Source organism: Drosophila obscura, unplaced genomic scaffold, assembly GCF_018151105.1.
Source record: "Drosophila obscura isolate BZ-5 IFL unplaced genomic scaffold, ASM1815110v1 contig_192, whole genome shotgun sequence".
NCBI lineage: Eukaryota > Metazoa > Arthropoda > Insecta > Diptera > Drosophilidae > Drosophila > Drosophila obscura.
In genome coordinates, this window is record NW_024542781.1 from 3,203,864 (window position 1) to 3,218,630 (window position 14,767).

General features: G+C 49.5%; 3 protein-coding genes across 5 annotated transcripts; 2 read left to right on the forward strand and 1 right to left on the reverse strand.

The window, feature by feature from the left end:
- Positions 1-884: 884 nt before the first annotated feature.
- On the forward strand, positions 885-1,454 carry LOC111065606 (metallothionein-3). Its single transcript, XM_022353852.2, has 2 exons — positions 885-950; positions 1,017-1,454. Exons 1-2 carry the CDS (start codon positions 926-928, stop codon positions 1,178-1,180), a joined length of 189 nt encoding a protein of 62 aa, XP_022209544.2. The 5' UTR covers positions 885-925; the 3' UTR covers positions 1,181-1,454.
- Positions 1,455-1,463: 9 nt separating this feature from the next.
- LOC111065605 (atlastin) lies at positions 1,464-10,023 on the reverse strand. 3 transcript variants are annotated; one of them, XM_022353850.2, is made up of 5 exons: positions 9,927-10,023; positions 4,201-4,497; positions 2,928-4,141; positions 2,791-2,857; positions 1,464-2,726 (listed from the first exon to the last, which is right to left on the reverse strand). In XM_022353850.2, the coding sequence occupies exons 2-5, from the start codon at positions 4,393-4,395 to the stop codon at positions 2,574-2,576; spliced, it is 1,629 nt and encodes a 542-aa protein (XP_022209542.2). In that variant the 5' UTR covers positions 4,396-4,497; positions 9,927-10,023; the 3' UTR covers positions 1,464-2,573. The 3 variants fall into 3 exon arrangements, with proteins under 3 accessions (XP_022209542.2, XP_022209543.2, XP_041449517.1); XM_022353851.2 differs by lacking the exon at positions 9,927-10,023 and adding an exon at positions 8,780-8,846; XM_041593583.1 differs by lacking the exon at positions 9,927-10,023 and adding an exon at positions 5,055-5,134.
- LOC111065604 (putative tyrosine-protein kinase Wsck) lies at positions 5,556-8,571 on the forward strand. Its single transcript, XM_022353849.2, has 2 exons — positions 5,556-7,090; positions 7,153-8,571. Exons 1-2 carry the CDS (start codon positions 5,978-5,980, stop codon positions 8,449-8,451), a joined length of 2,412 nt encoding a protein of 803 aa, XP_022209541.2. The 5' UTR covers positions 5,556-5,977; the 3' UTR covers positions 8,452-8,571.
- Positions 10,024-14,767: the final 4,744 nt, after the last annotated feature.

Sequence of the window (14,767 nt, forward strand, 5' to 3'; positions counted from 1 at the left end):
TCTATTATATGTGTTGTATTAGGATCCATTAAGTATCATTTATGAAACGATGCTAAGAACATTTGCTTCCCCTCATCCTACTGCTCCTACAGCTCCTAATGATCCTCATGATTTCATCCTCATACCCATGTCCCCCTGCACGGTAAACACGACAAACGATACGTTAGAAATGAACAGATATTATTACGATATGTATAACTTAACGAAACATTTTAAAATATTGGATGTGTATTGTCAAGCCAACGATTTCCAATGTAAATTATGCATAATGCAAAAACAAAATCGAACAGTTTTTAGTTCAAGTTATAAAATATTCATAACTTAGTTCGTAAGCAATTGCTGTCCCAAGGTGAAACACAACAGGACACAAGAAATGATACCATTATAAATAAATAAAACTTAAAGTAAATGCCAACTCCGACGAACCCCGGGGTAGGCGCGCGCATATTGTTAGACATAAGCCAAGTAAACACCAGCATACGATCGAAATCTACAATGTAATGTGTTGAAAAAACAAAAAACAAAACGGAAACTAAAATCACAAAACAAAACAAAACAATGAGAGAATATAAGTTAACTGATATGTAATTGAATTGAATGCCTCTGCACTTATTTCTTTGGGGTGGTGTGGCTCTTGTTCCCTTCCTACGTAAACCTGTTGCTACCTCCGGACAAGGGAGAGTCGTCGTCGTGTTCTGTTCTCTATTCCCATTCTGATCGAACGCATGCGCTATCAAATTCCTGGGAAGTGTCGCCCCAGCAACCGGAGACACTTACGTGTACGTACAGAAGTCAGTCACTTTTAGGCATTCTTTGGTGAAGGAACAAAATATTTGCTAAATTTAACAGAATTTATTTTAATTTTCTATTGGAAAAAGGAAAATTCTTTTAATTCTTCATACTGTTACTTACAAAAGAAAGAAAAATGCCTTGCGTTGGTTGTGAAAAAGGTGAGTGGTCGAATTCGTATTTCCTGGATCCTAGATATGTATATCTAACCCCATGGCATTTTCCAGACTGCAAATGCACTCCCGAGAAGTGCTGCGATAGCTGCAAGTGCCAGAAGCCTGGAAAATGTGGCTGCAATCCAGCCAATGCCCCCGCTTCAGGTGGATGCTGCAAGAAGAAGGATGACTCAGCGGCACAGGGCAAGTGCTGTGGCAATGGGGACAAGAAGTAGGAGGCAACCAGTTAGTTACACCCAAACAGATTCAAAGAGCAATTGCATTTGCGTTTCCTTCTTGCCTCATATACTACACACAAACTTTACAAATGTAATATGTAATTAAACAAAAGCCCTATACCAGCATTGCGACTGTTTCACTATATACATATACACGAAAAGTAACTGAGTTCCCAGCATTGCAACGTTCAACGTCGTGGCAGGGCCAAGAAGTGCCGGGAGTGTAGCAATCCATCGGGAGAATGCTGCAGCCAGTCTGTCATAGAAAGTGGAAAATGCATTTTGTTTTCGTTTATTTTGTCGATGGCCATAACTGCTACTGAGCTAATCAGTTATCATATAGTACATACACGTTTATTGTTTAATCGAAACAAAACCAAGAGTTAATTATTTTAATTTTACTGCACAACATAAACTAGAGACCTAAACCAGCATTGCATTGCCTTTGTGTTTAATTTTCAATGGGTGGCAATGGTTTAATTAATTATTTGTTTTCTTCTTTATTAAAGAGGAGAGACTAAGATTAATAACAAAACGGGTGGCAAAATGAGGCGCTTAGCAAACCAGCCAACAACAAAGTGCACTTTTGTTTTATACATACAATACAATATTAGATTGCTTATGGAATTCTCTATCAAACGAATGACAAAAGGATGGTGAAGAGGTGGATCAGGTGGTTCGGTGCGGTGAGGTGAGGAGGCAAGATCAAGATTAGAAAAATATTAAACAGAATTAAATTCGTTAGCGATTTTTGTATATTACAGCGTTAGATTTCATATATCCGTTCGTGTACAGACGCATATCGTGTATGGTACGAGTATATATAAAAAAACAATTTAAAATTTCACTTCTCTCAACAGATACGAGCCACTTACTAATGATGCACTTATGTATTCTTAACTATAAGTAATATATAGACCAACTACACTTCAATTAATGCAATATAAAAACAGGTTCCTTTCTTTCATCCTATATAAAGTATCGGTTTATACAACTCAGGGAGTGGATTCGGATTCGGATTCCCTCCTTTCAAAGAGGATGGATTCCGGTAAGGGGTTGCCGCACCAATACCAATCGACAGACTCATTTAGTTGCGCTTCGGCTTGCGTTTCTTGCGACTGTTGTTGTTGCTGCTAGAGGCGACCGTTGGCGGCGGGGCCATGGCCGTTGGTGGAGACGGGGTGTTTGAGTTCGTGGAGCTGCTGGTGCCGCTGCCGCCAAATCTGCGCCAAATGCTCTCGATGAAATCAGCTCCACCTTTGTTGCTATTTTTTCTTAATTTGTATGCCACATTGTTGTTGTTATTATTATTATAGTTGTTGTTGCTGTTGCTGTTGTTACTGCTGGTCGCCTGATGCTGCGCTTTGTGCTGCGATGCTTGGGCGTATTCTCATGAACGCTTCACCTTGCCATTTGAGGCATTCACCGATGATTGGGAGCGATAGCCGGCAGCACCGCCTCCTCCCACAGCCATTTCGGTGGCATGCGTGGCCACATGATGGATGCCCTTCTCCATGCATCCATGATAGATGGGTCGCATGAACTGCAAGAGGAAAAAATGTATGGATTTGAATCCCATTTAAATGAATAATAAATCAATTACTTACCTTCTCCCACATGAGCGTGGCAAACTCATCTAGTTTTCCCCCGAAATCGCTCAGCTCTCCGCTGTATCTGTAAAGGATAGAGGAGTCACTCAGTTGATTGGGAAGTCTCTTTAAGGTGTTTTGGGATATGCTTTTACCTGATGTACGCCCAGAGGGCAAGAGTCAGCAGGGCCACGCCCATCACCAGATTGCAGAAATTGGCAAATGTGTAGAGACCGACCAGGCCAAAGATGCCACTGAGGATGTACATGATGACGGCACAGGCAAAGTACACGGCCGGTGTGCGGGCCGCCTTGAAGATGTTCTTGCTCTCGTTGTGCGCTTTGTAGTTGACAAAAACCTCCTCTAGATCCTCCTCCAGCTGCAGCCGGAACTTCTCGGTAAACTCCTCGCCGCCCATTTTGCGTTTGGAGGCAAACTGGAACAGGGCCTTGTCCTTGACCCGAATATGCTCCGTCTCCAGGTGGGCAGTGCTTAAGTACGGACGCGTGCCGCCGCATACCTCCTCCATGAGCTGCTGGTACAGCTCCTTGGCGGCGGCCACTGCAGTCAGATGATTGGCCTCGGCCGTGGCAACCAGCATGCTCTTGGGCTCCGGCAGCTCGTTGCCTTTGTAGATGTTCATGTACGACTGGAAGTACTGGATGAGATCGCGGGCACGCACCCGCTGACCGCTGATCTCCTTGTAGACCAGATTGTCTGGCGCCAGCAGCATGGGTACCAGGGTGCGCAGACTGTTCTTGAAGTCGGGCGTGATGTCAGTGAGCCGGCCGTCGAACTTGGGATTGGTGGCCACATTCAGGCCCGGATGTGGCATCAGGAAACAGGCCACCTCGGTGAAGCACGACGAGATGTGGCGCCGCAGCGACTGTAGCTCCGGATGCTGCTTATCGGACACCTCCAGCCGGCGCTTGAGTATCTTATCTCCTCCCATTGCACCGTACTCCGCCTCGTAGGGGAAGCTCCAGTCGCGGACCAGAAACTGCAGGCGCTGGAATGGCTTCTTGCCGGTGTCGGCCAGCGCCAGGCGGCCGTACTCGGTGAACAGCTGCAGGTGCTGCAGGTCGTCCTCCTGTATGTTCTGTGAGAGATTGTATATTTGCACCGAGGACAGCATCGTGCTCAGCGCAAACACCGTGGCGCAGTCCCGCACTGTGCTCTGGCTGTCGAAGGCTCCCTGCGTGTCCAGCAGAATAATGGCGATCTTATCGCCATTGGGATAGTCGTGCAGGAATATGTCGGACCACATCAGGATGCCAGTGGTGTCGCGCTCGGAGCCTCCGCGCCATGAGAAGCCCGACAGAGGCGCCGCCTCATCGCCCAGCCAGTCTGTCACATCGTGGCGTACATACTACAAGAAAAGTGTTACAGATAAGCATTCATAATGGAATGGACTACCAGCCGACTTACCTTTGAGTACATGTATCGCAGAAAGAAGTCCAGCAGAAAGCTCTTGCCCTTGCGGAAGGCGCCTGCAACGGACACCACGCACACGAAGCGATCCTTGACCTCCTCCCGCATCAGCACCTCGCTGAGTGCATCCTCGTTGAGCACAAATGTGTGCTCCTCGGATGCATTGATAACCTGCACTGCCGAGCCGCCCATTGCAATATCCTCGTATCTTTCCGCGGATTGTGTGTGTGTGTTTGTAAAAGAATATAATTCCTTTTAGTGCTTCAAAAATGTTTGGATTTTTGGGGCGTTCAACTGTAATGACAGAGACGAGAATCACTAATAAGCATAGATTTCGAAAAAACTGTAACCCATAATTGCGCAAGCTGCTGCCGTGCCCCCTCTGGCGAGGTATGTACAATTTTTGGCACCGCCACGAGACACGGAGCAGCGGCCTGCAATTATGAGAGGCAGCCAAAAATAGACCCAACTATGTGTATGTGCCCTGTCAGAAGCAGATGTAAATGGAGGAGGATGTGCCCCGATGTCAGGGAAAGTTCAGTTGTATCGCAGAAACACTTTATACTCCTATATCTATTCTGTGGATCGTTGGTTTGGCGAGAGGTTAAATAATGCACACTTGCATTCTTCACACAACACACATTAACATTAATTTCATTTGCTGCGCCGTTGATGACGTCGACAACTTTTGTTTCGATACGCAGTTGGCCAATGGTTTTGGTTTGGAATCCGATTGGGAATGAAGAACAAAACAGACACAGAGCACGTACCACTACGGGAGCAGCAGCAGCAGCAGAAGCAACTACAACCATGCGGATCTGGAAATTATGCCAGACACACGCGATTCTCACCTTAAAAAACAATATGTTTTCTTTAATTGAATTGAATTAGAATCGGTGACAAACGACAAAGACAGCAGCAGCAGCGGCAGCGGTACGACCAGCGCTGTCAACCAAATCACAAAAACAACACGCAAGTCATGGGAGCGCTTACTCAATGGGCAGTGAAATTGAGAGAGACCGACCCCCGTGCGATCAGTGAGAGCAAGCGGTGGAAAAGAGAGTGAGAACTCTGCCCGCATGGCACATGTTGGGGCACAATTGGGGCAGCAGCAGCTGTCGGTTGCAACCACGCAAAGTCGCAACGCGACTGTCCATACAATTAACACATTGCCACATAATTAAATTGGACATTGCGGATGATGGTATATGGTATATGGCTAAAGGCCAGACTTTGGCGCGGAGCAGCATTTTCAAAAAATATTCAGCACGCCTGGCAATGCCATGACCAAATGCGGCAACACCTTACCTGCTCAAGTCGAGCTCAGGCGGCTGGGCTGTCAAACAGGTGTGCGACAAGCACAGCTCTATGCCAGCGTAAACCGTACGATCAAAAGTCAAAAGCCACAGCGAACCAGTTGTCTCTGTCGCACACACCTGACGGACTGCTTTATAGCGATGTAAACAACGAAATTGAAAAGTAACAGCAACAGTTGTACCAGCGTCGACGCCGGCAGAGCCAACGATTAGTCAACTGGAAACGAAATGGTTGCTGAGAAACCACCAACAACAGAACGGCGGGAAGAAGAAGAGGCAAGAGGCTATGTGTTCTGAGCAGCGCTTGAAAAAATGTTGAGCGGCCAAAGGAAAACGAGAATAAGCGTTTAATTTACCTAAATTGGGTTCGAAAAAAGTGTTTAATTAGCTTTAATCAAGGAAGGGTGCTCCTCGACTGCTGGAAAACCACCACGAGGGTCACTCGCAATTCAGACAGCATGCAGTTCAGACCCGTACTCGAACTCAGATGCGGATGCGGACACCGCCCTGTTCCAATTGCCAAGCGGCTGGTCGCCTGCCTCGTGGCCATGCTCTGGCTATGGGCGGGGGCATCCTGTGCGTCCGAGCAGACTCCTGTGTACTTATACGTCGGCTGCTACACGGCACGCACGGATCTGCAGCACGAATCGGTGTACGCCAAGACGCCGCAGACCTGCATCGAGATTTGCGAGCGCCAGGACCATCACTATGCCGTGCTGGCGGCGGAAAAATGCTTCTGTGCCAACGCCCTGGAGCCGCAGGATCAGCAGGATGAGCAGCTGTGCAACACCCGGTGTCTGGCCAACAAGGCCCAGTACTGCGGAGGCGTCGGTGTCCACTCGTACTACTCCACCACGCTGACGAGACAGCCAGCGCCGCACCATCTGCGAGTTGCCAATCGCACCGAGAACAGTCTGACTGTCGCCTGGGATGCCTATGAGCCGCGTAAGCTGCTACTGGCCGGAGCACAGGCCGTCATGCCCAACCAGCAGATAGCCAGCTTTCTGATACGCGCCAAAGTGGTCAAGACCTACTCATCACTGCCTGCCTTCCCCCAGCCCGAGTTCATGGTGCAGAGCACCGAGTCGCAGTTCGAGCTGACGGACCTCCATCCGGCCACGCTCTACAACGTGACGGTGCGGGCCATCTGCATGGAGCAACAGCAGCCGGGACAGACGGAATGTGGCCAGGACAGTCTGGCGGCCAGCACGGAGGTGGGCTCCCCAAGTCCAGCCCCGCCACAACCCAAGATTCTGACGCGTGCAGATCAAACCCTGACAGTGGAACTGGCCCCCGTCCGTAACGACAATGGGCCGGTGAGCAAGCTCCTCATCATTGTGGAGTACGTGGACGATGCCCTCAGCCAGCCATTCGATGAGCAGCTGCTGGGAAGCTGGCAGCAGTCACAACAGGATGGAACACCCTACTACATTGCGGCTGAGCTGGACTACGACAGGCCGGAGGACAACCGCAATCGCCGGTTTGTGGTGGGCGATGGCAAGCTCTATGGACGCTACCGCAATGCCCCGCTCGAGCAGTCAGCCGTCCATGTGCACGTGAGCCTGGGAGTGGTGAGTATTCCCCGATGGAGCTGCCAGCTGATTCGTTTCTAGCTTCCTCTTGTGATCTTTAGGTGAGCGAACTGGAGGGCGTGACCAAGACTGTGTACACGCGAAGCACTCACGGTCAGCACACCACCTCACTGGACGACTTCAGCTATGCCACCTTCGAGAAGGGTCAGTCGTCGGTGGTGGCCTTGGCCGTCACCTGTGTAATCTTCGGCAGCTGTCTGCTGCTCAGCCTCATCGCGTACTTCTATCTGCGCTACAAGACTTGCAGCGGTCGCAGGCTGGGAGGACGCAATGGCCACGAGATGACCTTGCAGACGCCGATCATTGAGCGCGAGAACAATGGCTATCTGGTGGAGGAGGAACTGGCCACGCCGCCCTCGCTGGAGACCTTTAAACAGCAGCTGCAGCAGCTGGTCGACGGATTCGATCGTCTGCCGCGCAATGCTCTCCGCCTGAATGTAAACGACGTGATTGGCGAGGGTCGCTTCGGAGAGATCATATCGGGAAAGTTTTCATCAAACGATTCGGCCAAGGACTGCGCCCTGCACATCTTGTCATTGGATGAACTGAATGGGATAGCGCAGGCCCAGCTGCTGAGGGAGTTGCGGCAGCTCTCGCAACTGGAGCGGCATCAGCATCTGCTAAACTTCTATGGCATCTCGGCCAGTCCCGACTGGTTCTATCTGGTCTTCGAACTGCAGCGCGTGAGCCTGAAGAGACGACTCCTCGAGAGCCGCCAGACGGTGGCGTCGTCTCCGCGACTCAGCTCCCTCTCTGAGCAGCTGGTTCTACAGTGGATCTATGAGCTGGCCAATGCAATGTCATACCTCGCCAGTTGCCGGGTGGTGCATCGCCAGCTGTGCTCGCACAGCGTCTACATCAACGCCGAGTCGAAGGTGAAGCTCTGCGTCTTCGGACCGCTGCACTACATCCACAACAGCTGCGAGCAGCTGGACCAGAGCCGTTGGCTGGCCCCGGAAGTCCTGCGCCATCATCAGCACCATTCGAGCAAGTCGGATGTGTGGGCCTTGGCCTGCGTGGCCTGGGAGTGCTGCGCCCTCGGCGGCACCCCATATGCGAATATGGTGGCCAGCAGTCAGCAGCTCTTGGACGCCATTCGAGCGGCTGTGCGTCCTGCACAGCCCGCCTATGTTTATGGGGATCTCTACCAGCTGCTGCTCAACTGCTGGCAGCTGGAGCCCAGCGAGCGCATCAGCTTCGAAGATGTGGCCTTCGGGGTGCGTCAACTGATGACCTCACCGCGTCATGCTCTCTGCTTTGATCGTGCCGAAGCAGCAGCATCAGCGGGTGCAGCACTGGATCCACTGCCCATGCATCTGCCCCAGCTGGAGACCAAATAGGAGTAGGCTTTAGAGTAAGCGAAATAGCAAAAACGAACGTAATCGATCGTATACCCCATAGGAGTCGTCTGATATTGTTGTATATATATTTATATATATCAAATACAAATTAAACTGTATGCTAAATCTGATTGGAAACCACGAAAACGACTAAAAAACAATTCAATTGGGTGTGTGTGCGGGACATTTCCCAGTCGAAACAAAGTTCAATCGAAAGTGCTAGACAGGGAGCGAGAGGGAATCGAAGAAGCGTAGAGTTGTAGCTATATATACATATGTATATTATTATAATAATAGGCTAGTTTTAAAGATGTTTCAATCCATTTACCCAGAGACAGTAAACCCCCGAAAAGGTTGCACAAACTGCACGGCACAAGGCAAAAACAATAACTAAACCGAATCCAAAGCAAAATTGGCAAAGAGAGGCCAAGCAAAAACGCCGCGTAAGTGGCGCACGAGAGCGAGCGAGCGAATACTTTGATCACTGGCGAGCAGCAATTAATAATAGAAAATATACAACTAAACAGGAATCGGTGCATATGTACATACATATGTATATCGCTGTACCTTTGTGTATGTGTATCAAAATTGACGATTAATCAGGTTTAAAGGTCTTGCACCAAGGGGGAGCACAAAAATTGCTTTGTTATACGGAATCTTTAATTAAACCAACAAAATATTATCTAAAGAGCCACAAGAGCAATCTCTCAAGTTTTGGCACGATCACAATATCCTAAGAATTAGTCATAAAGAGCAGCAGCAGCGTTTGTCAAATATTTGCCTACATTCTCTCATAGTATATCTGATTCTTTGAGACATATTGTCGGCCATAATGTCCGAATGGAAGCCAGTGGCTCGCTTATCGCTGGATCTTTTGTGGCAGCTGATAAGCCATCCCCATCGATAGCCACTAAATTGTCTTGTCGACGTGTTATATTACGATCGAGCTGGACTGGATGACTGACTATTCTGAAGAGCCACATGTGAAATGAAGCGCAGCAAAAATCACAATTTGAGCGGCGAATGGACTTTTGGACAGACGCGACGCGACGCAACGCTCCACCTGGCACAGCACACAAGTCAAGGTGAATGACGGGGCGCCCAGTAGTATGTACATAGATATGTATAGACAATAATTATTAATAAATCAAGCTGCGAGCCCTGAAATGATGATGCTAGCCAGCGGTCGGACAACGTAATCCCCAAAGCAAAAGTGTTGGGAAGCAATGCTGCAATGGCGGATGGCGGATGCGAAATGATCAAACTTTTTGGATGTTTTGCATTGCGTGTAAATTGTTATTGTTTTTATTACGCACACAAGTGCACACACACGCGCACACATGGGAATTATCTCTCTGGAGCGCAAGTCCACTAAACTGGTTGCTAACACACGACACGCACACCGCTCCAACTTTGGCCCAACTGCGCACATTTCATGAATTAATTTCTGCCTAGTCTATGCGTTTATTACTCACTTTATTTTAGTAAATTTCCATTAAATGTCTTTAGATGTCTTTAGTAAACAATTTCTCGATAAAATAGAGGTGTCAAACCATCGAGGGGGCTACCGATAGTATCGATATTTTACTGCAAGCCACTACTATCGACGGTTTTGCGACTATCATGACAGTATCGAGCTACAGTCGTTGCGACAGTTGGCATCTAAAATTTACAATGGACAAGTTCCTAAAAGGTTTCAATGGTTTTTTAATAATTATTTTAGCCCGATACTATTACGATAGTATCGATTGTTTATTTTCAAAACATTAAAAGTTGATATTCCTCGATTTTGATATTCGGTTTAATATTACTAGCTAGCTGGGACTCTCAGCCCTAAACAAATAATTTAATCCGATAGATACATAAATTTTCTACAAGATTGTCAAGTCTTCAGAAGTTCTTGCATTATTTACATATTAAGGTTCAAACAAAAACAATATAAAACGAATGTGACGTCGTTTTGTGGCGCTGCCAGACTCGTGCAATTCGTAGTTGCTGCGGGCTGCCATACCATGATATTTTGTGATATGAAATTCGTCAATTTTGATATTCAGTTTAATATTACTTGAAAGTTGGCGATCTCAGCCCTGAACAAATAACTTCATCCAATTCCTCAATGAATGTCGCGTGCGTCAAAAATTGGCCCTAGATAGGATGCCTTTTAGCCTGGCGAATGTCAACAGCCACAATCTAATGCCATTCTAGCGCTCCTGTTTTTAGAAAAATTTATTTATGTTGTCGGTGGTCCCACGGAGTTGCCTTCAACGGCCGATATACTCCCAGAGAAGCAGGTTTTCTCGTAAGCCCGTTTTATTCTAGATAAGAAAGGATGGTCACATAACCTCTTAGAAGTCCCACAATATTCTTACCGCAGTATTTCCTCCTGCTCTAACCACGCGACAATACAAAAGTGCAGCTTAAAATATGGCGGCAATTCATCGTGGCCGAAAATATGCCCGTTCATTCCAGGGCTCAAAATCCATCCATTTTAATATACCAGATGTACTAAAAATACCTATCGATACAAACTATCGTCCCGCGACATCCCCGACCCGTGAAGAACCGCTTCACTCAAATCCAAAACCGCCAGTTTGGAGACGGGACGCATCATAATCCTGGATAGGCCGCAGTCGTTCACGCGCACACTAGCGCGTCTAATGACTCCATCAACTCCTTTGTAGACCTCCTCCACGATGCCCTTACGCCACTCTCTTCGCGGCAAGGCTGGATCGCAGATGAAGACCACGTCACCCTGGCGAATCGGCTCCGTCCTTTGGCACCACTTCTCTCGGCGCACGAGTGTAGGCAGGTACTCCAAGACCCACCTCTTCCAGAAACGGTCCCTCATTAGTCGCGCTATACGCCACTGCTTGCGTGTAGCGCACTCCTGGGCAGCTCCACATCTTCGCCAGGCGTGTCCGGCAAGTTAGCTACTCCTCTGAGCAGATCATTTGGCGTTAGCGGGGCTTCCTGGTCCGCCTCCACCGGCAAGTGGGTAAGCGGACGCGAATTCACGATGTTCTCCGCCTCGATCAGGAAACTCACCAGTACATGATCCCTAGGTGCCACCTCTTTTAATGTGTGGCGCAGGACCCTCTTGACGCACTGCACCATGCGTTCCCAGACTCCTCCTTCAGATGGATTCACTGGGCAATTGAATACCCATTCGATACCTCTGCTCGACAGCTCATCCTGGACTCTCCCATTTCGAAAACGTCACCAAATCGTCTGGCCTCCCTGTCAGCTCCCACGAAGTTCTTGCCGTTGTCGCTGCGTAGTCTATGTACTGGCCCTCGACGACAGACGAAATTCCGTATCGCAATTATACAGGAATCCGTCGACAGGTCATACGCCAGTTCCAGATGAATCGCCCTGGTCGTCAAGCAAGTGAACAGGGCGACCCATCGCTTCTCCTTGTGACGCGCCACCGTCACCAACAGTGGTCCGAAGTAATCCAGTCCTGTATTCTTGAACGGCCAACCATGGGCCTCCAAGCGATCTTCCGGCAGGGGTCCCATTATTGGCGGCGTTGGCCGCGCCCTATGCAACTTGCACACGTTGCATGCTGAGATCACCCTTTGTAGTACACGTCTCAGCTTCGTAATCCAGAACCTCGTCCGGATCTCCGTAATCGTAGCATCCACATTTTGGTGCTTCATCTTGACGTGGAAATGATGCACAATCATCTCCGTAAGACTGTGCCTGTGTGACAGAATTATCGGCCTCCTCGCACTGTACGGCATGCAAAATGCGGCATCAACTCTGCCATAGGCTCGCAGAACTCCAAGGTCATCTATGTAGGGTGACAGTCCTCGAGTGTCGCTCCCGCCGGCAACCATCTTGCCGTCTTCTGCCGACCGCATCTCGTTTGGAAACGCTTCACGTTGTGCCTGTCTGACCAACAGGTTCTCCGCGGCCTCACACTCTGATGCAGTAAGGCCGTACTTCTCGAGCTCGCTCCTTTGTCCACGGCACCAGCGCGTGAACCTTAAGACCCAGGCTGTTGTCCTGAGTAGCCTACTGTAGCTCGAGAATCTCTGAAAGGAAATACAAAAGTCGTTCGCACCAACAAGCGAAAACTCACTTGGCATCTCCTCTTCGTCATTACCATCCGGACCTGGTTCAGTTCCAGATTCAGGCTGTGGCCAGCTGCCCGCTGGCTGCCTCAAAAATGCTGGTCCGCCTAGCCAACGTGACTTCTGGCTGAGGTCCACGTGGCATTGCGAACGTGTTGCGTCATCCGCCGCATTGTCGGCTGTTGGCACCCATCTCCATTGGGATACCTTCGTCGACTCCAAGATCTCCGCCACACGATTGCCGACAAACTGCTTATATCGGCGGTGGGTGCTACCAATCCATCTTAGCACCGTCTTGGAGTCGGTCCATAACACGATGTCACTGATGGCCACACTGTGTTCCTTTTAACAGTGTCCATCAGCCTAGTTCCAAGAACTGCTGCCTGCAGCTCCAGCCGTGGGATTGACATTGTTCTCATGGGCGCGCACTTCGTCTGGCACATACGAAGCTCACCAGCACGTTATCATCTTCATAAGTGACCCTCCAGTAGGCCACAGCCGCAAATGCAGACTGGCTTGCATCCACGAAGACGTGCATCTCTATAGCTCGCACGAGTCCATTCCCGAAATAATGGCGAGGGCCTCTGAACTGTCCCACGGTGTTCATTTCCTTGCGCCAATTCACAAAGGCTCTGTATATCTCATCCGGAAGTGGTTCATCCCACTGGATCGTCTGCCTCCAAATCTCTCGTAGCAATAACTTGGCTGTTATCATGAGGCAGCACAAGAATCCCAGGGGATCGAACGTAGACATGACCAAGCTCAAATACTCCCTCTTGGTAGGGACTCGATCGCCGTTCAATACGCTGCTTGGAACTCGATGATACTTCACATTGAACCTGAAGTCATCTGTGGCTGCTTGCCAACACATTCCCAGAATCTTCTGTTCAGCCTCACCCCATCCGACGCTCTCGCCTCGTCCTGGTGGACCCAATGCAGCCTCCACAATGGGTGAGCTGGATGAAAATTGGCATAGCTCGAATCCAGCGTTCGCATGTATCCCTTTACGGGTAGATACACTGATGGCTTCGCTCTCGGTAGCAAAGCTGTCCACATAGTCATCCACATAATGACAATCGATGATGGCCTTAACTGCTCTTGGATCCGAATGACGAAACTGTTCAGCATTTACAGTTTTCACGTAATGCGCAGCGCTTGGCGAGCAGGCTGTGTTTTCTACTCCAAAGTGTGGCAGATACCATAGCCTGCCACTTTCCACTGCGACCTCATGAGGCTTCAACCGTCGAGCGTATCCTTTAGACACGTAATCATTGATGATCCTAGTGTATTCCTGCGCGAACTGCCCGTTGCGCTTCATCTTCTTCTCGACGTTGACCAACCGCTTGTACGCCATGTCATAGCTTTGTGGAAGCACAATGTAGTCATCCTTCCATAATAAACCTGTTTGGTAACGTTGCCCCACTCTCACCGTGGTATCTTCCAATGTCTTCGCGCCCGCACGTCGTCGCTGCCGGCGACTGGTGGCGCAAGCACACCAAAGTTCTCAACATCAAAATAGTCTTCCACCATTCTCTGAATAGTGTCATCCAATGAAACAGCTAGGAAGCAGGACCTCGGCGTAGTTGATTGTCCACTTGTCGGCCCAAAGACAACCCAGCCCAGCTCGGTTGCGGCCGCATATGGTCCCTGTCTGGCAAACCGTCTCGTTCGAAGTGGAAGTCCCAAGTGTCCGTGATCCAGTCCAATGAGCAGTTTCGGCACCACATTGCTGTAGGGCCTCATTGGCAGGCGGGCATCCTTGTGCATCCTCTGTACGGGCCCTTCCGCTGCCTGCGGCGCCCCTCTGCTCTGTACTGGCGCATCCACTGCCTGTGGCGCCCCTCTGTCCAGGCTACGTCTAGGAACAGCTGACTGCTGGTTCCGCTGGCTGTAACTTCTGTTACTGCTTCGTTGCGGCGACCTTCTTCGCTGGTCATCCACACCATGCAGCAGACGGTGATGCCTCTTCCGACACCCGTTGAGTTGACACTCACCATGCTTGTTGCAGGAACTAGTCATGTGACCACTTCGTAGGCACGAAAAACAAAGTCGATGCCTCCTCACATGCCTCCACCTGTCTGGTGGCGTAGCTCCGTTGAAATCACTGCAGTCCTTAACTGCATGTTGTCCTCCACATATTGGACAACATCTGAATCGACTGCTTGATGCTCGCCTCGGTCTTGGTCGATGCTTGCATGCAGCAAACGACGCCTTGGTTCTTTCCCTTCGACATCCATGAT

What these genes read in the sequence shown, in the direction of transcription:
- LOC111065606 (XM_022353852.2), top strand. Translation starts at nt 926, where the DNA reads ATGCCTTGCGTTGGTTGTGAAAAAG. An exon ending in TTGCGTTGGTTGTGAAAAAG is followed by an intron (nt 951 to 1,016) that starts GTGAGTGGTCGA and finishes GGCATTTTCCAG; the next exon opens with ACTGCAAATGCACTCCCGAG.
- LOC111065605 (XM_022353850.2), bottom strand. Translation starts at nt 4,395, where the DNA reads ATGGGCGGCTCGGCAGTGCAGGTTATCAATGCATCCGAGGAGCACACA. An exon ending in GCCCTCTGGGCGTACATCAG is followed by an intron (nt 2,858 to 2,927) that starts GTAAAAGCATAT and finishes TATCCTTTACAG; the next exon opens with ATACAGCGGAGAGCTGAGCG. An exon ending in CCACGCTCATGTGGGAGAAG is followed by an intron (nt 2,727 to 2,790) that starts GTAAGTAATTGA and finishes TTCCTCTTGCAG; the next exon opens with TTCATGCGACCCATCTATCA.
- LOC111065604 (XM_022353849.2), top strand. Translation starts at nt 5,978, where the DNA reads ATGCAGTTCAGACCCGTACTCGAACTCAGATGCGGATGCGGACACCGC. An exon ending in TGCACGTGAGCCTGGGAGTG is followed by an intron (nt 7,091 to 7,152) that starts GTGAGTATTCCC and finishes TGTGATCTTTAG; the next exon opens with GTGAGCGAACTGGAGGGCGT.